Source organism: Carcharodon carcharias, chromosome 1, assembly GCF_017639515.1.
Source record: "Carcharodon carcharias isolate sCarCar2 chromosome 1, sCarCar2.pri, whole genome shotgun sequence".
NCBI lineage: Eukaryota > Metazoa > Chordata > Chondrichthyes > Lamniformes > Lamnidae > Carcharodon > Carcharodon carcharias.
In genome coordinates, this window is record NC_054467.1 from 262407413 (window position 1) to 262433234 (window position 25822).

At 54.0% G+C, this 25822-nt stretch overlaps 2 protein-coding genes across 2 annotated transcripts in view; one reads left to right on the forward strand and one right to left on the reverse strand.

Moving 5' to 3' along the window:
• LOC121283354 (matrix metalloproteinase-21-like) overlaps nucleotides 1–5648 on the forward strand; it is a 197795-nt gene extending 192147 nt beyond the window's left edge. Inside the window, exon 8 of the mRNA XM_041197855.1 lies at nucleotides 4736–5648. Within this exon, the coding sequence (XP_041053789.1) occupies nucleotides 4736–4849 (114 nt within the window). The 3' untranslated portion in view covers nucleotides 4850–5648. The remainder of the gene's footprint in view (nucleotides 1–4735) is intronic.
• Nucleotides 5649–6497: 849 nt separating this feature from the next.
• Nucleotides 6498–24462, reverse strand: si:dkey-33c12.3 (uncharacterized protein LOC335380 homolog). The gene is made up of 3 exons (XM_041197889.1): nucleotides 23393–24462; nucleotides 21135–21259; nucleotides 6498–7722 (listed from the first exon to the last, which is right to left on the reverse strand). The coding sequence occupies exons 1-3, from the start codon at nucleotides 24398–24400 to the stop codon at nucleotides 7662–7664; spliced, it is 1194 nt and encodes a 397-aa protein (XP_041053823.1). The 5' UTR covers nucleotides 24401–24462; the 3' UTR covers nucleotides 6498–7661.
• Between the last annotated feature and the right edge of the window lie 1360 nt (nucleotides 24463–25822).

Sequence of the window (25822 nt, forward strand, 5' to 3'; positions counted from 1 at the left end):
CCCACTCTCCCCCTCCCAAAATTATTCCAAGGAGGCTGACCCCAGGAGATTGTTAGGGCCACAGGTGCAAAGGTTCACCATAAAACAGGGTCTCAAGGGGACATTTTTCTGTCAGAAGTCGAGAAACTTCAGTCTGATCGACTTGAGTTTGCTGATGACACAATGATAGGTGGGAGAGTAAGATGTGAAGAGGACATAAGGAGACTACAAAGGGACATAGATAGGTTCAGTGAGTGAGCAAAGGCCTGGAAAATGGAGTATAACGTGGGCAAATCTGAAATTGTTCATTTTGGCAGAAAGAATAAAAAAGCTTATTATCTAAATGATGAGCTCTGAGGTGCAGAGGGATCTGGGTGTCCTAGTGCATGAATCACAAAAGGTTAGTGTGCAGGTACAGCAGGTAATTAGGAAAGTTAATAGAATGTTATTGTTTATTGTGAGGGGAATTGAATACAAAAGTAGGGAGGTTATGCTTCAATTGTACAGGGCACTAGTTAGACCACATTTGGAGTACTGTGTACAGTATTGGTCACCTTATTTAAGGAAGGGTGTAAATGCGTTGGAAGCAGTTCAGAGAAGATTTACCAGACTAATACCTGGAATGTGCAGGTTGTCTAATGAGGAAAGGTCGGAAAGACTAGGCTTGTATCCGCTGGAGTTTAGAAGAGTAAGAGGCGATTTGATTGAAACATATAAGATCCTGAGGAGACTTGACAGGGTGGATGTGGAGACGATGTTTCCTCTTGTGGGAGAATCTAGAACTAGGGGCCACTGTTTAAAAATAAGGGGTCGTTAATTTAATACAGAGATGAGGAGAAATGTTTTCTCTCTCAGAGGGTAGTAAGTTTTTGGAACTCTCTCCCTCAAAGGGCAGTGGAAGCAGAGGCTTTGAATATTTTTAAGACAGAGCTAGATAGATCCTTGATTAACAAGGGGGTGAAAGGTTATCGGGCGTAGGCTGGAATGTGGAGTTGAGGTTACAGTCGGATCAGCCATGATCTTATTGAATGGTGGAGCAGTCTCGAGGGGCTGAGTGGTCTACTCCTGTTCCTAATCCGTATGTTTACATATTGAATTCTTGTTCTTCTGGAACACTGAAGAAGGTGTGGGGGAATCAATCTGACAGTACAGGGAATGACTGACTGTGGGCAATGAGATTCAGGAAGGCTGAGGTCAGAGGTGTCAACCAGATCAGTGAGGGTGAGCACTGCACCATCAGCACTGTTCACAATTCCAGCAACACACACCCCATGGGCAAGAAAAGAGACTCGCAGCTGAAGAATATTTTAGATACAGAGTAAATCTCCCCCTACACTGTCACCATCAAACACTCCCAGGACAGATACAGCACGGGGTTAGATACAGAGTAAAGCTCCCTCTACACTGTCCCCATCAAACACTCCCAGGGCAGGTACAGCACGGGGTTAGATACAGAGTAAAGCTCCCTTCTACGCTGTCCCCATCAAACACTCCCAGGACAGGTACAGCACAGGGTTAGATACAGAGTAAATCTCCTTCTACACTGTCCTGTTAAACCCTCCCAGGACAGGTACAGCACGGGGTTAGATACAGAGTAAATCTCCCTCTACACTGTCCCCATCAAACACTCCCAGGGCAGGTACAGCACGGAGTTAGATACAGAGTAAAGCTGTCTCTACACCGTCCCCATCAAACACTCCCAGGTCAGGTACAGCACAGGGTTAGATACAGAGTAAAGCTGCTCCAGTTTCTGACGTGTTGGTTATACTCGGTGTCCATTGATTTCCCCCTCACTCCCCTTGGTGTCTGTTTAATTCTCACTCTCTCTACTCTCTCAGTTCCAATCAGCGGAATAAGGACAGAAAAGGAAGTCTGTTTTTTGTAAGAATTTTATTGATTGAGTTTTATCCATTCAGTTGAAGTGGATGATGTGACAGATCTGACAGCAGAGCTCAAGTGATGCAATTTGAAGTTAATCCATTCATTTATTTGTCTAACCTCCAAAGATCAGCGTATAGAGCAGTGGGAAGATCCCACACACACAGGCCCACTGGTGTTGTTAACAAGTGGACACTCAGTCTCCAATAACACTGCAACCCAATGTCCAGCCCCTCACTCCCCTCACACAGAATCTTTTGCTTTCTTGGTTTTTACCGTGTGATTTTCTCGTTAAATTCCTATCATCATAAAATCAGCAATTTCCCAATGTATCACCTTGGTCTTTGTCTTCCTTAGATCTTACTCTCATCTTAGGAGGGATTGAGGAATATGATGAGGAGGTCGGAAGGAGATGGTGAGGAGAGACGGAGGAATATGGTGTGGAGGGAGCGAGGGGTATGAGTGGGAGGGAGCGAGGGACATGGTGTGGAGGGAGCGAGGGGTATGAGTGGGAGGGAGCGAGGGACATGGTGTGGAGGGAGTGAGGGGTATGAGTGGGAGGGAGCGAGGGACATGGTGTGGAGGGAGTGAGGGGTATGAGTGGGAGGGACTGAGGGACATGGTGCGGAGTGAGACGTTTAGTGAGGAGGGAGTGAGGAACATGGTGTGGAGGAGTGAGGGGTATGAGTGGGAGGGAGTGAGGGACATGTTATGGAGGGAGTGAGGGGTATGAGTGGGAGGGACTGAGGGACATGGTGCGGAGTGAGACGTTTAGTGAGGAGGGAGTGAGGGGTATGAGTGCGAAGGAGTAAGGAACATGGTGCGGAGGGAGTGAGGGGTATGAGTGGGAGGGAGCGAGGGACATGGTGTGGAGGGAGTGAGGGGTATGATGAGAGGGACTGAGGGACATGGTGTGGAGTGAGACGTTTAGTCAGGAGGGAGTGAGGAACAAGGTGCGGAGGGAGTGAGGGGTGTGAGTGGGAGGGACTGAGGGACATGGTGCGGAGTGAGACGTTTAGTGAGGAGGGAGTGAGGAACAAGGTGCGGAGGGAGTGAGGGGTATGAGTGTGAGGGAGCGAGGGACATGTTATGGAGGGAGTGAGGGGTATGAGTGTGAGGGAGCGAGGGACATGTTATGGAGGGAGTGAGGGGTATGAGTGGGAGGGAGTGTGTCGTTCTGCACCTGCTGTTGAATGGATGAGGCCCCAAAGTTTATGAAAGATCCGGATCTAACTTCCCAGTAGATCCCAGTTCTTTTTAGGGAATGACTGAGGGAGAGAGGAGGTGGTAGAAGGGTGGGGGGGGGGTGGGTGGGCGGGGAGGGGGTTCGGAGGGTGGTACAAGGAGGGGGTGTGGGGGGTGGTAGAGGGAGGGGTGGGTGGGTGGGGTGGGTGAGGGGGTTGGTACAGGGAGGGGGGCAGGGGGGGTAGAGGGAGGGGTGGGGGGGGCTGTTACAGGGGGGGTGGGCAGGGGGTTGGGTGGTACAGGGGGTTGGGTGGGGGGGTCTCTGATGGAGGCTTCAGATCCTCCGAGTTGGGTGTTTGTCTAAATCCAGGAGAACAGGATTGGCTCTGAACCCACAGGGGCAGGGCCAGGGTGATAGTCACCATTGACTGGGCGGGCGCTACTGGCTGATAGCGCTCAGACAGCACAGCTTGCTGCAGTGTGTGGGTCTGAGTGTCCTGAAGGCAGCTATTCACCTGGGGGAGGCTGCACATGACTATCCATGCTGCAGCACGTGGCAGAGCCTGATACTGTGGGCAAGATTTATAATTAAACATTGGGCCCTCCCGAAATCTCACCCGGACAATTTGAAATGCGAGAGGATTGTTTCACCGGTCACAGGTCACCAGGCTCTTAGGTCACAGGTCACTGATCCTTGTCTGCTCTCAGACTGACTGTGTTAACCTCAAACTCTGTCTCCCAAATCTCTCACACACACACTGCATGAATGATTTCTGTCTGTGTTTGAGTCTCTATCTGTACTTATCTCAACCTCAGACAGTCTGTTCCTGGGTGTGACAGCCTGTCTCTGTGTCTGTCTCAGCCTTTGTGTATGTCTCTCAGTCTCTGGTGCCTCTCTTTCTATCTCTGTTGGTCTCTCCCTCTCTGTGTCTCCATCCGTCACTCTGTATCCGTCTGTCTCCCGGCATCTCTCTGTCTCTGTGTCTGTCTGTCTCTCTCTCTGCACTGTTTCTCACGGTGCTCATGTCTGTCTGTCTACCTGTCTCTTTCAATCTCTGTGTGTCACTCTCTCTTTCTCTTTCTGTTCTCTCACAGTCTGTGTCTCCGTCTGTCACTCTGTGTGCCTCTGCCACTGTCTCCTTATCTGTGTCTGTGCACTGTATCTGTACCTCTGTCACTCTCTGTGTCTCTCCCTGTCCCTGCCACACTCTGTATCTCTCTCCCTGTCTATTTGTTACTCTCTGTCTCTGTCACTCTGCATCTATCTGTATCTGTGCACTGTAACTGTACCTCTTTATCTGTCACTCTCTATGTCTCTCTCCCTATTTATTACTCTATCTCTCTGTCTCTGTTATTCTATGACTTTCTCCGTGCCTGTCTCTCTGCATCTATGCGTATCTGTGTATTCTAACTGTACCTCTCTGTATTCTAACTGTACTTCTCTATCTGTCACTCTGCCTCCATCACTCCATGTCTCTCTGTGTGTGTCTGTGCACTGTAACTGTACATCTCTATCTGTCACTCTCTATGTCTCCCTCCCTGTCTATTTGTTACTCTCTGTAACTCTCTATCTCTGTCACTCTGTGCCTCTCTGTAGCTCTGTTTGCCACTCTATCTTTCTTTTTGTCCCTGTCACTCTGTGTTTTTATCTTTGTCCCTCTCTGAGTCTCTCTATCTGTCTCCCTCTCTGTAGAGACACTGGGAGATAATGGGAGATGAGTGTCATCTTATCAAGAAATCCTGTGAGCAATGTCCAGACAGATTTGTGAATTCGCTTCCCACTTGGAATATACAGAGAAGGAGCTAAAAGTGAGCTGAGAAGCAGCCCTGGTGTCTGTATGTTGGTGGGTGTTCTGAGAGAGCAAATGCTGGATGTTTGACTCAGAAGTAACAGCCACACACACTATCTCTGCAAATCTCCATTTTGCAGCTATCCCTATCCCACTCTCTCTCTCTCTACCGAATTCAATTCTGCTGGAACCTTGACTCTGACTATCATCTACCGGAGTCAATTCTACTGGAACCTGGAATCTGACTATTCGTCTACCGGAGTCAACTCTACCGGAACCTTGAATCTGACTATTCGTCTACCGGAGTCAACTCTACTGGAACCTTGAATCTGACTATCATCTACCGGAGTCAATTCTACTGGAACCTGGAATCTGACTATTCATCTACCGGAGTCAACTCTACCGGAACCTCGAATCTGACTATTCGTCTACCGGAGTCAACTCTACCGGAACCTTGAATCTGTCTATTCATCTACCGGAGTCAACTCTACTGGAACCTCGAATCTGACTATTCGTCTACCGGAGTCAACTCTACTGGAACCTTGAATCTGACTATTCGTCTACCGGAGTCAAGTCTACTGGAACCTCGAATCTGACTATTCGTCTACCGGAGTCAACTCTACCGGAACCATGAATCTGACTATTTGTCTACTGAAGTCAATTCTACTGGAATCTCAAATTACAACAGCTGCAACACTCAGTCACCTACTCCCCAGGAGCCAAGGACTGTTCTGTATATATTCACTTACTTCAAACTAAATTCTTACTTTTGACCTGAATGACACTACATGCATGTGTTTTATCCGTTCCTGCCTTTAGTGGTTAATAAACTTACTCTTAACTTTAACTCAAGAAAACTCTGATCAAATTGGCTCCTTCAAACCCAGAACGATTGGGTCTGGGAAATAGGGATCCACAAAAGGGATCCTGTTAGATTCAATCTTGTTGTGACCAACAGAGGGTGGGCGGCTGAATAAAGATGGGGAGCCAGTTCAATCCCTCCTCATCCGGGGCTTATCTATTTGGGGGGTATCCCAGCCAGATTGTGACAAATTGAGGGGTCTCACCTGGGTCAACAACTTTGAGGAATGTCACCTGGGGGTGAGTCTTAACACTCTCTCTATCTATCTCTGTCTTTATCACTGTCTGCCTCTCTTGGTTGCCCTGTCTCTCTCTGTCTGTGTCTATGTTGTGTGTGTCTCTCTCTATCTCTGTCCTTATCACTCTCTGAGTCTCTACCTCTGTCACTCTCTATATCTCTCCGCCTCTGTCACACTCTGTTTCTCACTCTCTATCACTGTTTGTCACTCCCTGTGTCTCTGTCACTCTTGGTGTGCCACTCAATGTCTCTCTTTGTCACTCTCTATCTCTGTTACTCTATCTCTGTTTCTGTCACTCTCTATATCTCTATTTATCCCTCTTTGTTTCTCTGTCCATCCCTTTTATTCTCTGTGTACCTATATCTCTCTCTTGTCTCTGTCACTCAATGTATTTCTATCTCTGTTATTCTCTGCGTTACTCTCTGTCTCTTTCTCTTCATCACTCTCTGTCTCTCAATTTCTGTCACTCTCTGTGTCTCTCTGTCTCTGTTACTCTCTCTGTCAATCTCAGACTCTCTCTCTCTCTCTCGATCTCTGTCAGTTTTTGTGTCTCTCTCTGTCTCTGTTACTCTCTCCCTCTGTCACTTGTGCCACTCTCTGTGTCTCCCTCTGGCGTTTTCAGTCTCAGACTGAGGCCGCAGCACACACTGGTTCTGTAATCATTCCTTTGTGTCACAGTCCCAGCTCCTCTTCCAGTCTCTGACCCCGAGGCTCACTTGTGCTCCCTCTCCACTCACCCTGCTTCAGCTCCGGCTAAGGAGGTTCAGCACCAGAACAGACTCGCAACCCTCGTGTGGTGACCTCAAACATCTGTGTATGTCTCAGAGAGAAAGGATCTGGACAATAACTCATTTCTTCAAGAAGTTGTTTGTGAAGGGACTTTAGAGAGGACTATTTGAAGGGATAGAGTCACAGGAAATTTCAACAACACAACAGGTGTGAGGGGGCATAGGGTTAGGGAGTAAGCAGGCATGGGGTCAGGGAGTGAGAGGGGATGGGGTCAGGGTGCGAAGGGCATGGAGTCAGGGAGTAAGCAGGTACAGAGTCAGGGTGCGAGAGGGCATGGGGTCAGGGAATAAGCAGGTACAGAGTCAGGGTGTGAGAAGGCATGGGGTCAGGGTGCAAAGGGGCATGGGGTCAGAGAGTGAGGGGGAATGAGGACAGGGTGCATGGGGGCATGGGTTCAGGGAGTAACGGGTATTATTAGGACACAGGGCAAGAAGGCTTTCTTCTGAGTTGGAATGGTGGGTAACAGGAAGCTGGGGGGGTGGTGGTGGTGAGACCATCACCTGAACCAAAATTCCCATCTTATTACATTTCAAACTCTCATCCAATTGAAATTTGCTGGTGTTCTCCATGTCTCTGTATGTGTCTGTACACGTGTACACAGAGATGTGTCTTGATTTTTGTGTACATATTATACTTTTGTTTATAGTAGGGGTGCAGATCGTTTTAGACAGATATATCTCTGTGTACACTTGTGTTTAAATGCCCTTACACACATTAACATCGCTGTGCCTGTGTGTAAGGCCTTGGTTGACTGTGTGAGGGACAGAGCGTTGTTGACAGTGGGGCAGTGGTCAGGTATTTCTCAGTGACTGTAGCTGTGAGTGGTCACTCTGAAGATGGAGGTGGTGCAAAGCATTGGAGGACAGCTAACAGGCAATGGAATAATAGCTAAAGACTACACTATGTTGCTAGCTATGGAACCTTCACCAGAGGAATGCTTTTAACTGTAAGGTTGCAGTGAGGAGAAGCTCAGTCTGAATTCTTCACCCTCCAGGAGTTTCCTAAAAGAGAGACATAAAGAAATATAGTGGAAAAGTTAAATCAGACACAAACAATATCAATTCCCTTTTCTCTCCCCTCTCACCCACTCCTTTGCTCTCCCTCTCATGCTCCCTCTGTCCCTCTCAGGCCCTCTTTTCACACTCCCTCCCTCGCTCCCATTCTCCCTCTTCTCTCACTCTCTCTCTCTCCCTCTCCTTTGCATTCTGTCTCCCTTGCTTGCATTTTCCCTCTCCCTCTCACACACTCTCTCGTTCTCCCTCTCTTGCACTCTCTCTCTCGCACCCTCTCTTCTCACACTCTCCCCCTCTTCTCTCTTCCTCTCATAACCTCCTTCTCGCTCCCTCACACTTTCTCTAGCCCACCCGCACCACCTCCCCCAACCCCCCTCCCCCAACCTCACTTGCACTTTCTACCTCCCTCACTTGTACTCTCTCTCCCTCCCTCTCACTATCTGTCCAGCTCGTACTTGTTCTCTCCCCCTGCTTTCCAACTCTCTTGTCCTCTGTCTCCCCCCTCAGCACCTTCTCTTGTAACTCCTTCCTTCTGTTCCCTCTCCCTCTCTTGCACTCTTTCCTTCCCTCTCGTCTTCAATACCCTCAAAAATTGGGATTTGTTTTAAACATGTGTAAGATGTTTTTAATTATCTTGCAAAAAGAAGAGAATGTGGGGTTCACGGAACCAGCAGGTGAATTAGCGACAGAGCTAGAGGAGGGGGGGGCGGTGTCCAGGGCCCCAGGTGGAGTAACGTTCTCTATTGAGTCAGGTAGTCTCGTGGCTGCATAAATATTTTATGGAATTACAAAGTACTTACCCTCTCTGAAACAGGATATCCAGCCCAACTGGTCTTTACTGGTGTCTCTGCTCCACACAAACCTCCTCCCAGCCCCATTCCGGGTGGGATTCTCCAGCCCAGGACTAAGTCCCGTGGCAGGGGTGGGATCAGGGACCGTTCCTCACTGCAGAGGTCGTTGGGAATTCACCTCGGGGACTCGTCAGTCACGCAGCCGGGAGGGGTGGGGGTGGGGGTGGGGGTGGACCCACCACAGTCAGCAGGAGTGGAAGATCCCACCATCCTTTTACCCCGACGGGGAACCGATTTTCAGAGCTCTCGCCACATTGTTCCCCCCAACCTCACCCCCCAACCTCCAACCTCACCCCACCCTCCAACCTCACCCCCCAACCTCACCCCCAACCTCCTCCCCCCCAAACCTACCCCGCTCTCACCGCTCCCTGTGACAGTGAGTCCCACGCTCTCACCGCTCCCTGTGACAGTGAGTCCCACGTTCTCACCGCTCCCTGTGACAGTGAGTCCCACGTTCTCACCGCTCCCTGTGACAGTGAGTCCCACGTTCTCACCGCTCCCTGTGACAGTGAGTCCCACGTTCTCACCGCTCCCTGTCACAGTGAGTCCCACGTTCTCACCGCTCCCTGTGACAGTGAGTCCCACGTTCTCACCGCTCCCTGTGACAGTGAGTCCCACGTTCTCACCGCTCCCTGTCACAGTGAGTCCCACGTTCTCACCGCTCCCTGTCACAGTGAGTCCCACGTTCTCACCGCTCCCTGTCACAGTGAGTCCCACGTTCTCACCGCTCCCTGTCACAGTGAGTCCCACGTTCTCACCGCTCCCTGTCACAGTGAGTCCCACGTTCTCACCGCTCCCTGTGACAGTGAGTCCCACGTTCTCACCGCTCCCTGTCACAGTGAGTCCCACGTTCTCACCGCTCCCTGTCACAGTGAGTCCCACGTTCTCACCGCTCCCTGTCACAGTGAGTCCCACGTTCTCACCGCTCCCTGTCACAGTGAGTCCCACGTTCTCACCGCTCCCTGTCACAGTGAGTCCCACGTTCTCACCGCTCCCTGTGACAGTGAGTCCCACGTTCTCACCGCTCCCTGTCACAGTGAGTCCCACGTTCTCACCGCTCCCTGTGACAGTGAGTCCCACGTTCTCACCGCTCCCTGTCACAGTGAGTCCCACGTTCTCACCGCTCCCTGTGACAGTGAGTCCCACGTTCTCACCGCTCCCTGTGACAGTGAGTCCCACGTTCTCACCGCTCCCTGTGACAGTGAGTCCCACGTTCTCACCGCTCCCTGTCACAGTGAGTCCCACGTTCTCACCGCTCCCTGTGACAGTGAGTCCCACGTTCTCACCGCTCCCTGTCACAGTGAGTCCCACGTTCTCACCGCTCCCTGTGACAGTGAGTCCCACGTTCTCACCGCTCCCTGTGACAGTGAGTCCCACGTTCTCACCGCTCCCTGTGACAGTGAGTCCCACGTTCTCACTGCTCCCTGTGACAGTGAGTCCCACGTTCTCACCGCTCCCTGTGACAGTGAGTCCCACGTTCTCACCGCTCCCTGTCACAGTGAGTCCCACGTTCTCACCGCTCCCTGTCACAGTGAGTCCCACGTTCTCACCGCTCCCTGTGACAGTGAGTCCCACGTTCTCACCGCTCCCTGTCACAGTGAGTCCCACGTTCTCACCGCTCCCTGTGACAGTGAGTCCCACGTTCTCACCGCTCCCTGTCACAGTGAGTCCCACGTTCTCACCGCTCCCTGTCACAGTGAGTCCCACGTTCTCACCGCTCCCTGTGACAGTGAGTCCCACGTTCTCACCGCTCCTGTCACAGTGAGTCCCACGTTCTCACCGCTCCCTGTGACAGTGAGTCCCACGTTCTCACCGCTCCACTGTGATCGTGAGTCCCACGTTCTCACCGCTCCCTGTGACAGTGAGTCCCACGTTCTCACCTGCTCCCTGTGACAGTGAGTCCCACGTTCTCACCGCTCCCTGTGACAGTGAGTCCCCACGTTCTCACCGCTCCCTGTCACAGTGAGTCCCACGTTCTCACCGCTCCCTGTCCAGTGAGTCCCCACGTTCTCACCGCTCCCTGTCACAGTGAGTCCCACGTTCTCACCTCTCTGCACCAGTGAGTCCCACGATCTCAACGCTCCCTGTACAGTGAGTCCCACGTTCTCCACCGCTCCCTGTCAACAGTGAGTCCCACGTTCTCACCGCTCCCTGTCACAGTGAGTCCCACGTTCTCGACACGCCTCCCTGTCCAGTGAGTCCCACGTTCTCACCGCTCCCTGTCACAGTGAGTCCCCCACGTTCTCACCGCTCCCTGTGACAGTGAGTCCCACGTTCTCACCGCTCCCTGTGGCAGTGAGTCCCACTGTTCTCACCGCTCCCTGTGACAGTGAAGTCCCAAGTTCTCACCGCTCCCTGTGACAGTGAGTCCCCACGTACTCACCGCTCCCTGTGACAGTGAGTCCCAACGTGTCTCAAACCGCTCCCTGTCACAGTGAGTCCCACGTTCTCACCGCTCCCTGTCACAGTGAGTCCCACGTTCTCACCGCTCCCTGTCACAGTGAGTCCCACGTTCTCACCGCTCCCTGTCACAGTGAGTCCCACGTTCTCACCGCTCCCTGTCACAGTGAGTCCCACGTTCTCACCGCTCCCTGTCACAGTGAGTCCCACGTTCTCACCGCTCCCTGTCACAGTGAGTCCCACGTTCTCACCGCTCCCTGTGACAGTGAGTCCCACGTTCTCACCGCTCCCTGTGACAGTGAGTCCCACGTTCTCACCGCTCCCTGTGACAGTGAGTCCCACGTTCTCACCGCTCCCTGTCACAGTGAGTCCCACGTTCTCACCGCTCCCTGTCACAGTGAGTCCCACGTTCTCACCGCTCCCTGTCACAGTGAGTCCCACGTTCTCACCGCTCCCTGTGACAGTGAGTCCCACGTTCTCACCGCTCCCTGTCACAGTGAGTCCCACGTTCTCACCGCTCCCTGTCACAGTGAGTCCCACGTTCTCACCGCTCCCTGTCACAGTGAGTCCCACGTTCTCACCGCTCCCTGTGACAGTGAGTCCCACGTTCTCACCGCTCCCTGTCACAGTGAGTCCCACGTTCTCACCGCTCCCTGTGACAGTGAGTCCCACGTTCTCACCGCTCCCTGTGACAGTGAGTCCCACGTTCTCACCGCTCCCTGTGACAGTGAGTCCCACGTTCTCACCGCTCCCTGTCACAGTGAGTCCCACGTTCTCACCGCTCCCTGTCACAGTGAGTCCCACGTTCTCACCGCTCCCTGTCACAGTGAGTCCCACGTTCTCACCGCTCCCTGTCACAGTGAGTCCCACGTTCTCACCGCTCCCTGTCACAGTGAGTCCCACGTTCTCACCGCTCCCTGTGACAGTGAGTCCCACGTTCTCACCGCTCCCTGTCACAGTGAGTCCCACGTTCTCACCGCTCCCTGTGACAGTGAGTCCCACGTTCTCACCGCTCCCTGTCACAGTGAGTCCCACGTTCTCACCGCTCCCTGTGACAGTGAGTCCCACGTTCTCACCGCTCCCTGTCACAGTGAGTCCCACGTTCTCACCGCTCCCTGTCACAGTGAGTCCCACGTTCTCACCGCTCCCTGTCACAGTGAGTCCCACGTTCTCACCGCTCCCTGTCACAGGTGAGTCCCACGTTCTCACCGCTCCCTGTCACAGTGAGTCCCACGTTCTCACCGCTCCCTGGTCTCAGTGAGTCCCACGTTCTCACCGCTCCCGGTTCACAGTGAGTCCCCACGTTCTCACCGCTCCCTGTCACAGTGATCCCACGTTCTCATCCGCTCCTGTCACAGTGAGTCCCACGTTCTCACCGCTCCCTGTCACAGTGAGTCCCACGTCTCACCGCTCCTGTCACAGTGAGTCCCACGTTCTCACCGCTCCCTGTGACAGTGAGTCCCCACGTTCTCACCGCTCCCTGTGACAGTGAGTCCCACTTCTCACCGCTCCCTGTGACAGTGAGTCCCACGTTCTCACCGCTCCCTGTCACAGTGAGTCCCACCCGTTCTCACCGCTCCCTGTCACAGTGAGTCCCACGTTCTCACGCTCCCTGTGACAGTGAGTCCCACGTTCTCACCGCTCCCTGGTCACAGTGAGTCCCACGTTCTCACCGCTCCCTGTCACAGTGAGTCCCCACGTTCTCACCGCTCCCTGTCACAGTGAGTCCCACGTTCTCACCGCTCCCTGTCACAGTGAGTCCCACGTTCTCACCGCTCCCTGTGACAGTGAGTCCCACGTTCTCACCGCTCCCTGTGACAGTGAGTCCCACGTTCTCACCGCTCCCTGTGACAGTGAGTCCCACGTTCTCACCGCTCCCTGTCACAGTGAGTCCCACGTTCTCACCGCTCCCTGTCACAGTGAGTCCCACGTTCTCACCGCTCCCTGTCACAGTGAGTCCCACGTTCTCACCGCTCCCTGTGACAGTGAGTCCCACGTTCTCACCGCTCCCTGTGACAGTGAGTCCCACGTTCTCACCGCTCCCTGTCACAGTGAGTCCCACGTTCTCACCGCTCCCTGTGACAGTGAGTCCCACGTTCTCACCGCTCCCTGTCACAGTGAGTCCCACGTTCTCACCGCTCCCTGTCACAGTGAGTCCCACGTTCTCACCGCTCCCTGTGACAGTGAGTCCCACGTTCTCACCGCTCCCTGTCACAGTGAGTCCCACGTTCTCACCGCTCCCTGTGACAGTGAGTCCCACGTTCTCACCGCTCCCTGTCACAGTGAGTCCCACGTTCTCACCGCTCCCTGTCACAGTGAGTCCCACGTTCTCACCGCTCCCTGTCACAGTGAGTCCCACGTTCTCACCGCTCCCTGTCACAGTGAGTCCCACGTTCTCACCGCTCCCTGTCACAGTGAGTCCCACGTTCTCACCGCTCCCTGTCACAGTGAGTCCCACGTTCTCACCGCTCCCTGTCACAGTGAGTCCCACGTTCTCACCGCTCCCTGTGACAGTGAGTCCCACGTTCTCACCGCTCCCTGTGACAGTGAGTCCCCACGTTCTCACCGCTCCCTGTGACAGTGAGTCCCACGTTCTCACCGCTCCCTGTGACAGTGAGTCCCACGTTCTCACCGCTCCCTGTCACAGTGAGTCCCACGTTCTCACCGCTCCCTGTCACAGTGAGTCCCACGTTCTCACCGCTCCCTGTCACAGTGAGTCCCACGTTCTCACCGCTCCCTGTGCACAGTGAGTCCCACGTTCTCACCGCTCCCTGTCACAGTGAGTCCCACGTTCTCACCGCTCCCTGTGACAGTGAGTCCCACGTTCTCACCGCTCCCTGTCACAGTGAGTCCCACGTTCTCACCGCTCCCTGTGACAGTGAGTCCCACGTTCTCACCGCTCCCTGTCACAGTGAGTCCCACGTTCTCACCGCTCCCTGTCACAGTGAGTCCCACGTTCTCACCGCTCCCTGTGACAGTGAGTCCCACGTTCTCACCGCTCCCTGTCACAGTGAGTCCCACGTTCTCACCGCTCCCTGTGACAGTGAGTCCCACGTTCTCACCGCTCCCTGTCACAGTGAGTCCCACGTTCTCACCGCTCCCTGTCACAGTGAGTCCCACGTTCTCACCGCTCCCTGTGACAGTGAGTCCCACGTTCTCACCGCTCCCTGTCACAGTGAGTCCCACGTTCTCACCGCTCCCTGTCACAGTGAGTCCCACGTTCTCACCGCTCCCTGTGACAGTGAGTCCCACGTTCTCACCGCTCCCTGTCACAGTGAGTCCCACGTTCTCACCGCTCCCTGTCACAGTGAGTCCCACGTTCTCACCGCTCCCTGTCACAGTGAGTCCCACGTTCTCACCGCTCCCTGTCACAGTGAGTCCCACGTTCTCACCGCTCCCTGTCACAGTGAGTCCCACGTTCTCACCGCTCCCTGTCACAGTGAGTCCCACGTTCTCACCGCTCCCTGTGACAGTGAGTCCCACGTTCTCACCGCTCCCTGTCACAGTGAGTCCCACGTTCTCACCGCTCCCTGTCACAGTGAGTCCCACGTTCTCACCGCTCCCTGTGACAGTGAGTCCCACGTTCTCACCGCTCCCTGTCGACAGTGAGTCCCACGTTCTCACCGCTCCCTGTGCACAGTGAGTCCCACGTTCTCACCGCTCCCTGTCACAGTGAGTCCCACGTTCTCACCGCTCCCTGTGACAGTGAGTCCCACGTTCTCACCGCTCCCTGTCACAGTGAGTCCCACGTTCTCACCGCTCCCTGTCACAGTGAGTCCCACGTTCTCACCGCTCCCTGTGACAGTGAGTCCCACGTTCTCACCGCTCCCTGTCACAGTGAGTCCCACGTTCTCACCGCTCCCTGTCACAGTGAGTCCCACGTTCTCACCGCTCCCTGTCACAGTGAGTCCCACGTTCTCAACCGCTCCCTGTCACAGTGAGTCCCACGTTCTCACCGCTCCCTGTCACAGTGAGTCCCACGTTCTCACCGCTCCCTGTCACAGTGAGTCCCACGTTCTCACCGCTCCCTGTCACAGTGAGTCCCACGTTCTCACCGCTCCCTGTCACAGTGAGTCCCACGTTCTCACCGCTCCCTGTCACAGTGAGTCCCACGTTCTCACCGCTCCCTGTCACAGTGAGTCCCACGTTCTCACCGCTCCCTGTCACAGTGAGTCCCACGTTCTCACCGCTCCCTGTCACAGTGAGTCCCACGTTCTCACCGCTCCCTGTGACAGTGAGTCCCACGTTCTCACCGCTCCCTGTCACAGTGAGTCCCACGTTCTCACCGCTCCCTGTCACAGTGAGTCCCACGTTCTCACCGCTCCCTGTCACAGTGAGTCCCACGTTCTCACCGCTCCCTGTGACAGTGAGTCCCACGTTCTCACCGCTCCCTGTCACAGTGAGTCCCACGTTCTCACCGCTCCCTGTGACAGTGAGTCCCACGTTCTCACCGCTCCCTGTCACAGTGAGTCCCACGTTCTCACCGCTCCCTGTGACAGTGAGTCCCACGTTCTCACCGCTCCCTGTCACAGTGAGTCCCACGTTCTCACCGCTCCCTGTGACAGTGAGTCCCACGTTCTCACCGCTCCCTGTCACAGTGAGTCCCACGTTCTCACCGCTCCCTGTGACAGTGAGTCCCACGTTCTCACCGCTCCCTGTCACAGTGAGTCCCACGTTCTCACCGCTCCCTGTCACAGTGAGTCCCACGTTCTCACCGCTCCCTGTGACAGTGAGTCCCACGTTCTCACCGCTCCCTGTCACAGTGAGTCCCACGTTCTCACCGCTCCCTGTCACAGTGAGTCCCACGTTCTCACCGCTCCCTGTCACAGTGAGTCCCACGTTCTCACCGCTCCCTGTCACAGTGAGTCCCACGTTCTCACCGCTCCCTGTGACAGTGAGTCCCACGTTCTCACCGCTCCCTGTCACAGTGAGTCCCACGTTCTCACCGCTCCCTGTGACAGTGAGTCCCACGTTCTCACCGCTCCCTGTCACAGTGAGTCCCACGTTCTCACCGCTCCCTGTCACAGTGAGTCCCACGTTCTCACCGCTCCCTGTCACAGTGAGTCCCACGTTCTCACCGCTCCCTGTCACAGTGAGTCCCCACGTTCTCACCGCTCCCTGTCACAGTGAGTCCCACGTTCTCACCGCTCCCTGTGACAGTGAGTCCCACGTTCTCACCGCTCCCTGTCACAGTGAGTCCCACGTTCTCACCGCTCCCTGTCACAGTGAGTCCCACGTTCTCACCGCTCCCTGTCACAGTGAGTCCCACGTTCTCACCGCTCCCTGTCACAGTGAGTCCCACGTTCTCACCGCTCCCTGTCACAGTGAGTCCCACGTTCTCACCGCTCCCTGTCACAGTGAGTCCCACGTTCTCACCGCTCCCTGTGACAGTGAGTCCCACGTTCTCACCGCTCCCTGTCACAGTGAGTCCCACGTTCTCACCGCTCCCTGTCACAGTGAGTCCCACGTTCTCACCGCTCCCTGTGACAGTGAGTCCCACGTTCTCACCGCTCCCTGTCACAGTGAGTCCCACGTTCTCACCGCTCCCTGTCACAGTGAGTCCCACGTTCTCACCGCTCCCTGTGACAGTGAGTCCCACGTTCTCACCGCTCCCTGTGACAGTGAGTCCCACGTTCTCACCGCTCCTGTCACAGTGAGTCCCACGTTCTCACCGCTCCCTGTCACAGTGAGTCCCACGTTCTCACCGCTCCCTGTCACAGTGAGTCCCACGTTCTCACCGCTCCCTGTCACAGTGAGTCCCACGTTCTCACCGCTCCCTGTCACAGTGAGTCCCACGTTCTCACCGCTCCCTGTGACAGTGAGTCCCACGTTCTCACCGCTCCCTGTGACAGTGAGTCCCACGTTCTCACCGCTCCCTGTCACAGTGAGTCCCACGTTCTCACCGCTCCCTGTGACAGTGAGTCCCACGTTCTCACCGCTCCCTGTGACAGTGAGTCCCACGTTCTCACCGCTCCCTGTGACAGTGAGTCCCACGTTCTCACCGCTCCCTGTCACAGTGAGTCCCACGTTCTCACCGCTCCCTGTGACAGTGAGTCCCACGTTCTCACCGCTCCCTGTGACAGTGAGTCCCACGTTCTCACCGCTCCCTGTCACAGTGAGTCCCACGTTCTCACCGCTCCCTGTGACAGTGAGTCCCACGTTCTCACCGCTCCCTGTGACAGTGAGTCCCACGTTCTCACCGCTCCTGGCACAGTGAGTCCCACGTTCTCACCGCTCCCTGTCACAGTGAGTCCCACGTTCTCACCGCTCCCTGTCACAGTGAGTCCCACGTTCTCACCGCTCCCTGTCCACAGTGAGTCCCACGTTCTCAACCGCTTCCCTGTCACAGTGAGTCCCACGTTCTCACCGCTCCCTGTGACAGTGAGTCCCACGTTCTCACCGCTCCTGTGACAGTGAGTCCCACGTTCTCCACCGCTCCCTGTCACAGTGAGTCCCACGTTCTCACCGCTCCCTGTCACAGTGAGTCCCACGTTCTCACCGCTCCCTGTGACAGTGAGTCCCACGTTCTCAACCCCGCTCCCTGTACAGTGAGTCCCCACGTTCTCACCGCTCCTGTCACAGTGAGTCCCACGTTCTCACCGCTCCCTGTGACAGTGAGTCCCACGTTCTCACCGCTCCCTGTGACAGTGAGTCCCACGTTCCACCGCTCCCTGTGACAGTGAGTCCCACGTTCTCTCCGCTCCCTGTCACAGTGAGTCCCACGTTCTCACGCTCCCTGTCACAGTGAGTCCCACGTTCTCTCACCGCTCCCTGTCACAGTGAGTCCCACGTTCTCACCGCTCCCTGTCACAGTGAGTCCCACGTTCTCACCGCTCCCTGTCACAGTGAGTCCCACGTTCTCACCGCTCCCTGTGACAGTGAGTCCCACGTTCTCACCGCTCCCTGTCACAGTGAGTCCCACGTTCTCACCGCTCCCTGTCACAGTGAGTCCCCACGTTCTCACCGCTCCCTGTGACAGTGAGTCCCACGTTCTCACCGCTCCCTGTCACAGTGAGTCCCACGTTCTCACCGCTCCCTGTCACAGTGAGTCCCACGTTCTCACCGCTCCCTGTGACAGTGAGTCCCACGTTCTCACCGCTCCCTGTCACAGTGAGTCCCACGTTCTCACCGCTCCCTGTCGACAGTGAGTCCCACGTTCTCACCGCTCCCTGTCACAGTGAGTCCCACGTTCTCACCGCTCCCTGTGACAGTGAGTCCCACGTTCTCACCGCTCCCTGTCACAGTGAGTCCCACGTTCTCACCGCTCCCTGTCACAGTGAGTCCCACGTTCTCACCGCTCCCTGTGACAGTGAGTCCCACGTTCTCACCGCTCCCTGTCACAGTGAGTCCCACGTTCTCACCGCTCCCTGTCACAGTGAGTCCCACGTTCTCACCGCTCCCTGTCACAGTGAGTCCCACGTTCTCACCGCTCCCTGTGACAGTGAGTCCCACGTTCTCACCGCTCCCTGTCACAGTGAGTCCCACGTTCTCACCGCTCCCTGTCACAGTGAGTCCCACGTTCTCACCGCTCCCTGTCACAGTGAGTCCCACGTTCTCACCGCTCCCTGTCACAGTGAGTCCCACGTTCTCACCGCTCCCTGTCACAGTGAGTCCCACGTTCTCACCGCTCCCTGTGACAGTGAGTCCCACGTTCTCACCGCTCCCTGTGACAGTGAGTCCCACGTTCTCACCGCTCCCTGTCACAGTGAGTCCCACGTTCTCACCGCTCCCTGTCACAGTGAGTCCCACGTTCTCACCGCTCCCTGTCACAGTGAGTCCCACGTTCTCACCGCTCCCTGTCACAGTGAGTCCCACGTTCTCACCGCTCCCTGTCACAGTGAGTCCCACGTTCTCACCGCTCCCTGTCACAGTGAGTCCCCACGTTCTCACCGCTCCCTGTGCACAGTGAGTCCCACGTTCTCACCGCTCCCTGTCACAGTGAGTCCCACGTTCTCACCGCTCCCTGTCACAGTGAGTCCCACGTTCTCACCGCTCCCTGTCACAGTGAGTCCCACGTTCTCACCGCTCCCTGTGACAGTGAGTCCCACGTTCTCACCGCTCCCTGTGACAGTGAGTCCCACGTTCTCACCGCTCCCTGTCACAGTGAGTCCCACGTTCTCACCGCTCCCTGTCACAGTGAGTCCCACGTTCTCACCGCTCCCTGTGACAGTGAGTCCCACGTTCTCACCGCTCCCTGTGACAGTGAGTCCCACGTTCTCACCGCTCCCTGTCACAGTGAGTCCCACGTTCTCACCGCTCCCTGTGACAGTGAGTCCCACGTTCTCACCGCTCCCTGTGACAGTGAGTCCCACGTTCTCACCGCTCCCTGTCACAGTGAGTCCCACGTTCTCACCGCTCCCTGTCACAGTGAGTCCCACGTTCTCACCGCTCCCTGTCACAGTGAGTCCCACGTTCTCACCGCTCCCTGTGATTCTTTCATGGGATGTGGGTGTCACACACACTTGTTGCCCATCCCTAATTGCCCTTGAACTGTCTGTAACTTGCTCGGCTATTTCAGGGGGCATGTATCGCTGTGAGTCTGGAGTCACAGGTAGGCCAGACCAGGTAAGGACAGCAGATTTCCTTCCCTAAAGGACATCAATGACCCAGATGGGTTTTTCCAACAATCGATGATGGTTTCATGAACACCATTACTGAGACTAGATTTCCAGGTTTTTATTAATTGAATTTAAATTCCACCAGCTGCCGCGTTGGGGTTTGAACCTGTGTTCCCAGAGGATTAGCGTATGACGATTACTTGTCCAGTGAGATTACCACTACGCCATCATCGCCCCAGCTCACAAGCCCCCAGCCTGGTCGATCTCTCCTGACGGGTCTAACCTCTCAGTCCCGGGTTCATTCCAGTAAATCATTATTCCAGCTTCCCCCAGTGACTCAGCGTCTTTGCTGTACCATGGAGACCAGGGCTGTTCACTGTACTCCGGGGTGGGTGGGGAACGATTGTTCCCTCGTCGGGAGTGCCCAGAGAGTGGACCCGGGAGCAGCGACGGTCCACGTGCTCACTGAGAGCTCCCTGAAGGAACAGCGCCACCTCAGGGAGCTGAAGATTTAGGACGTCATACATGAAGGTTTAAAAATGAAGGTAAACACGTCCCCTCACATGACTCCCGTCACCACAAGCAGGGAGGACACGTTGGAAATGAGATTTTAACATTTTTATTTTAATTTTTGATTAACATCGGAAGCCTCATCCCACCCGTGGACGAGGTTTCCTCAAAAATCCAAAGGCCGCTGGGCCCATTCGCAGTTCGATTCATGAACGAAGGGGCTTACCAGCTCTCCGAACTATCTGCAGGCCCACTGCCCACTCCCGCGCGTGCCCGCTGTCTGAAATATCACACGAGTGGGCGATGATGGCAGCTCCCTCGCCCAGCGTCACTGTCAGCTGTTTCACACTCACGTCTGCCAGGCACGCCCCCACACACCAAGGGGAAAATTCAGCCCCACGCGCGATCTAACCAAGGCTCGACACTAGTGTAACGTAGCTTCTTTTCAGGATGGCTGAGTGGTCTAAGGCACCAGACTCAAGGCGTGTGATTCCTTACCTTCCTTACCTTTTCATATACATTCAATAGGGATAGAAATACAGAGAGAGATGATAGATGGACAGATAGAGCTCTCATTAGAGATTAATAGAGAAACAGATAGAGAGAGACTTATACAGATAGAGAAGTATTAATGGAGATACAGATATAGAGATAGAGATAGAATGAGCGAGCAAGTGAGGGAAATAGATAGATGGATGCACAAAGAGACAGACAGAAAGAGAGACAGATAGACAGATACAGACGGACAGAGACAGAGAAAAACATACCAGGATAAAGAGGAGATAGAGTAGACACAAAGAAAGATAGGGAAGCAGAGAGGGATAGAGGGGGAGACAGAGAGGCAGAGAGAGAAAGAGACTGAGACCAAGACAGAGAGTGGAAGTGACAGAGTGAGACAGAGACAGAGAGAGACTAAGAGACAGAGAAACCGAGAGCAAGGGACAGAGAGGGAGAGACAGAGAGAGGAAAAGACAGACAGAGCATTTGCACACCAGCTGAAGACAGGACAGTATCCGGTTCTGACACACCCCACACTAGTCAGATACAGTGGCCATATGGAGAGGAGAGGAGATGGACCCACCTGTAAGCCGCAATCTCAATATCCAGAGCCATCTTGACGTTTAGGAGATCCTGATATTCCCTCAGGTAGCGAGCCATCTCCTGTTTGGCATCATTGATGTCTTTCTCCAGCTCACTGATCCTTTCCTGCATCGAGAGAGAGAGAGAGGGAGAGAGAGAGGCCTGAGATCCAAACCAGCAATTAGATCAAGTGAAAATAATCCAGGCGAATAGAGAGAGTCCCACCTCTCAGCATTCACTTTCCTATCTCACCTTCTATCTCTCTGTGTCTCCCATGCATATTTTCCATTCCCTCCCCCTTCCCACTCCCATCTTTTGTTCTCCACCTTCTCTCTCGCTCATTTTCTTTATACCTCCTCTTTTCAGCTCTCCCTGACTGTGTCTCTCTTTCTCTGTCTCTACCTCTCTCTTTGTCCCTCTCTTTCTATCCCTATATCTGTGTCTTTGGCTCTCCATTTATTTCCTCTGAATGCATCCCTCTCTCTCCCTGTCTGTCCCTCTCTCTCCTTGTCTGTCCCTCTCTCTCTCTCCCTGTCTGTCCCTCTCTCTCCTTGTCTGTCCCTCTCTCTCTCTCCCTGTCTGTCCCTCTCTCTCTCTCCCTGTCTGTCCCTCTCTCCCTGTCCCTGTCTTAGCTCCTCTGATATATTTGTAACTTGGACACTCAGATCTAAAAAGATATAAATTCATGGTTATTTTGTAAAGAAGGTGCATTAACCCTTACTAATCTATCGATGGAATTATTTAAGTTGACTCTGCATTCGATCTGAATTTAAATGGGCTGCTGCCCTTCCCCTTCTCTTCCTATCCCCCTCCCCCTCCCCCTCCCCCTCCTCCCCCCCACCCTGTCCCCTCCCCCTCCTCCCCCGACCCTGTCTCCTCCCCCTCCCTCTGCATGACCATCCTTTGAAAAATTTGCTGCAATGCGTTATCACCAAGGGAGTAAATACTCATCAATAAGCCTCTCCCATATTTTACCTTCTCCCTTCCAACTCCGCCTCTTTATTTTGCTTGTCTCTCTGTCTCCATCTCTCACTATCTCAGTCTCTCCTTTCTTGTCTTGCTCTCTTCCCTTCTGCCTCTCCCGCATGTCTTTATTCCTCTCTGTCCTTTGTCTCTCCCTCTCTCTCTGCTTCTCCGTCCCTCTCTCTGTTTCTGTGCCTGTCTCTCTCTCTCTCTCTCTCTCTCGCTCTCTCTATCTCCCTCTGTGTTTCTCTGTCTCTCTTCCTCTCTCTGTCCCTCTGTCTCTCTCCATCTCTCTCTCACTCTCTCTCTATCGCTGTCCCTTTGTCATTCTCTCTCATTCACTCCGTCGTCGAGTCTGTGTCTCAGTCCCTCTGTCCCTCTCTCTCTCTCTCCCTCCCTCTTTCACCACTGCACCAAACAAATATCAAATCAGTTAGTTACGATGTGGAAGAAGCAATGTTTGGAGGCAGCAGGTTAATGTCCCAATATTTGAGACGAATTTAAGAACAGGCCTCTTGCAATTATTTATTTGGAGCCCTGTCAATTGTCAGTGAAAGTATTAAGGGGTAGAAAGGAGTAAAATTAAAAATATTGGTTAAAAAGCAATCAAAATCTAGTTTCTCTCCAGCCCCCTCCTCCGTCCAGTTGCTTATTTTGCCTGTGCCTGTGAAATCAAACTAAGGAACATTATTTTGTGACAATAATCTTGAGCTTTCAACCAGAGGCTGACACTTTGACTGTGTCCCAGGCACAGACTGACTGTCCTGTCCTGCGCACGATCACAGGGTAACGCAGCACCGAAGCAGGCCACTCTGCCCGTTGGGCCTGTGCCAGCTCTTTGGTGCAGTGATCTAATTTGCCCCCTGCTCTTTTACCTGCAGCCCTGCAAACATTCTGTTATTTCCAGCATTTCCCTGTCCCTTTATCACTGAATCTGCTTCCAAACGTCCAGGCAGCACATCCCCTATTGTAACGACTCACTGTTTAAAATAAGTTCTCCTCAGCTTGTCTCGGGTCCTTCTGCCAATTACCTGAAATCCTCCGGCTACCGAACTTCCTTATTGATTCTCTCAAAACCCTTCGCGATTTTGAACCCTTATTAAATCTCTGAACCTCCTCTGCTCTAAGGAGATCAACCCGGGCGCGTGCCCAGTCTCTCCCTGGCATCCTTCCTAAAGGGATTGTGGCCCAGAACTGGCCACGATCCTCTGAGGCCTAACCACCCAGGCTTCTCTCCTCTGTTCCACCCCGCCCACCCCCCCCACATCCCCCCCCCACCCCCGTCCCCCAGCTCACCTGGTACTTGCGGACCTCCTTGGACTGCCTGTCCTCCAGGTTCTCCAGCTGTTTCTGCAGGGAGTCAATGATGCTCTTCAGGCCATCGATCTCCGAGCCGCGGGATTGGAGGAGCCGGTGGTACTCGGCTGTCTCCTCTCGGATGGACCTGACCGCCTGGTTGTTCTTGCTGGCCATCTCGCTGACGGTAGCGAACTTGGTGCGGTACCAGTCCTCGGCTGCCTGCATGTTCTTGTTGGCCAGCTTCTCGTACTGGCACCGGATCTCCTTCAGGGCCACCGAGAGGTCGGGCTTGGCTACCTCCACCTCCACCGTCAGGTGGGCGGCCTGGATCTGAGCAGCTAGCTCCGCGTTCTCCTCCCCGTACACTTTCTTCAGGAAGGAGATCTCCTCCACCAGGGAGCTGATGTTGCCCTCGATGTCGCTGTTGGCCAGTACCGCCTTGTCGGCGCCCTCCCTCACCTTCTGAAGGTTGTCCTCAACCTCCATGCGCAGGCGCACCTCCTCCTCGTACTTGTCCTTCACCTGGGAGTAAACCTCCCTCAGGTGGTCCCGCTCGGCCTCCATCCTCATCTTCTCATTGGTCTCCGAGTCAAGCAGAGCCCGCAGGCCTCGGATCTCCTGCTCGTAGATGAGGTGGAGTCGGGAGGGGTCGGACTGCTTCTGCCTCAGGGCCTCCAGCTCCACCAGCAGCACCTTGTTCTGCTGCTCCAGGTAGTGGACCTTCTCGATGTAGGTGGCGAAGCGGTCGTTTAGGTCCATCAGCTGCTCCCTCTCCTGGGCCCTCAGGGTCAACAGCTCGGCATTGAGCGTGCTGACCTGGGAGAGGTCCAACCGCTCCGCGTAGTCAGGCAGGGAGGAGACCGAGGTGGTCCTCAGGGACCGCTTGGGAGCCGAGGTGCGATGGACCGAGTAGAGGGTGGAGGAGATGCTGGACTTGGTGGGGCGGACACATCGGTAATCATCCCAAGGCTTCCGCAAAGGGTTGAAAGGGTCGTAAGAACTCATCTCGAAGGCTGCTCCCCTCCCTCTCTCTCTCGCTCTCTCTCTCTCGCTCTCTCTCGAGCCGGTCTCCTGGTCCACCAGTAACTGCAGCAAATCTCCCTCCGCAGTCCAGGAACTCCAGCTGGGCTCCTATTTATATAAGGAGCGCAGGCCCAGCCCCTTCCCATCCAGAGGGTGGAGAGAGTCCTTATTGATCCAGCAGCAAACCAATGGGACAAAACACCGCATTCTGAGCGAGCACTTTATTTGATCTTTAGGTTTCCTGATTCCATCCCTTGCAGATAATGAACAAAGGAGGTTGTTTAAAAAAAACTGCAAATCATGTCTCACACTGATTCCTCTGTCAGCACTTTCTGTAACAGGCTCGAGGGGCTGAATGACCTCTCCCTGTTCCCATGTAACAGGCTCGTGGTTGAATGGCCTCCTGTTCCTGTGTAAGAGGCTCAAGGGGCTGAATGGTCCCCTCTTATTCCTGTGTAACAGGCTCGAGGGGTTGAATGTATCAAACAGGGTGGATAAAGGGGGGGCCAGTAGATGTACTGCATTTGGATCTCCAAAAGGCATTCAATAAGGTGCTACATAAAAGGTTGCTGTACAAGATAAGAGGTCATGGGTTGGAGGTTATATATTAGCATGGGTAGAGGATTGGCTAATTAACGGGACAAAGAGAGCCAGGATGATTGGGTCATTTTCAGGATGACCGACTGTAACTCATGGAGTGCCACAGGGATCAATGCTGGGGCCACACCTACATACCAACTATATTAATGACCCAGATGAAGGGACCAACTGTATTGAAGCCGAATTTGCTGATGATACAAAGATAGGTAGAAAAGTAAGCTGTGAGGAGGATACAAAGAATCTACAAAGAGATATCGATAGGTTAAGTGGCTGGGCAAAAGTTTAGCAGTTGGGGTTTAATGTGCGAAATGTGAGGTTATCCACCGTGGGAGGAAGAATAGAAAGGCAGACTATGATTTAAGTGGAGAGAGACTATAGAATGCTGCAGTACAGAGGGATCTGGGTGTCCTTGTACATGAATCACAAAAGGTTATCCTGCAGGATCAGTGAGTAATTAGGAAGGTAAACAGAATGTTGGCCTTTATTGGAAGGGAGATGGAATATAAAAGTAGGGAAATCTTGTCACAACTGTACAGGGTATTGAGACTACACCTAGAGTACCAATTATAGTTTTGGTCTGCTTATTTAAGGAGGAATATCCTTGCATTCGAAGCAGTTCAGAGAAGGTTCACTGGGCTGATTCCTGGGATGAAGGGGTTGAATACGAGAAAAGGTTGGACAGATTGGGCCTATACCCATCAGAGTTTAGAAGAATGAGAGTTGATCTTATTGAAACATATAAGATTCTAAGGGGTTTGAGAAGGTAAATGCCGTGAGGATAGTTCGCCCAGATGGGAGAGTCTA

Coding starts and splice junctions, on each gene's coding strand:
- si:dkey-33c12.3 (XM_041197889.1), bottom strand. CDS start 24,400: ATGAGTTCTTACGACCCTTTCAACCCTTTGCGGAAGCCTTGGGATGAT. Junction 21,260..23,392: donor AGGAGGTCCGCAAGTACCAG/GTGAGCTGGGGG, acceptor CTCTCGATGCAG/GAAAGGATCAGTGAGCTGGA. Junction 7,723..21,134: donor ATTGAGATTGCGGCTTACAG/GTGGGTCCATCT, acceptor TCTCTCTTTTAG/GAAACTCCTGGAGGGTGAAG.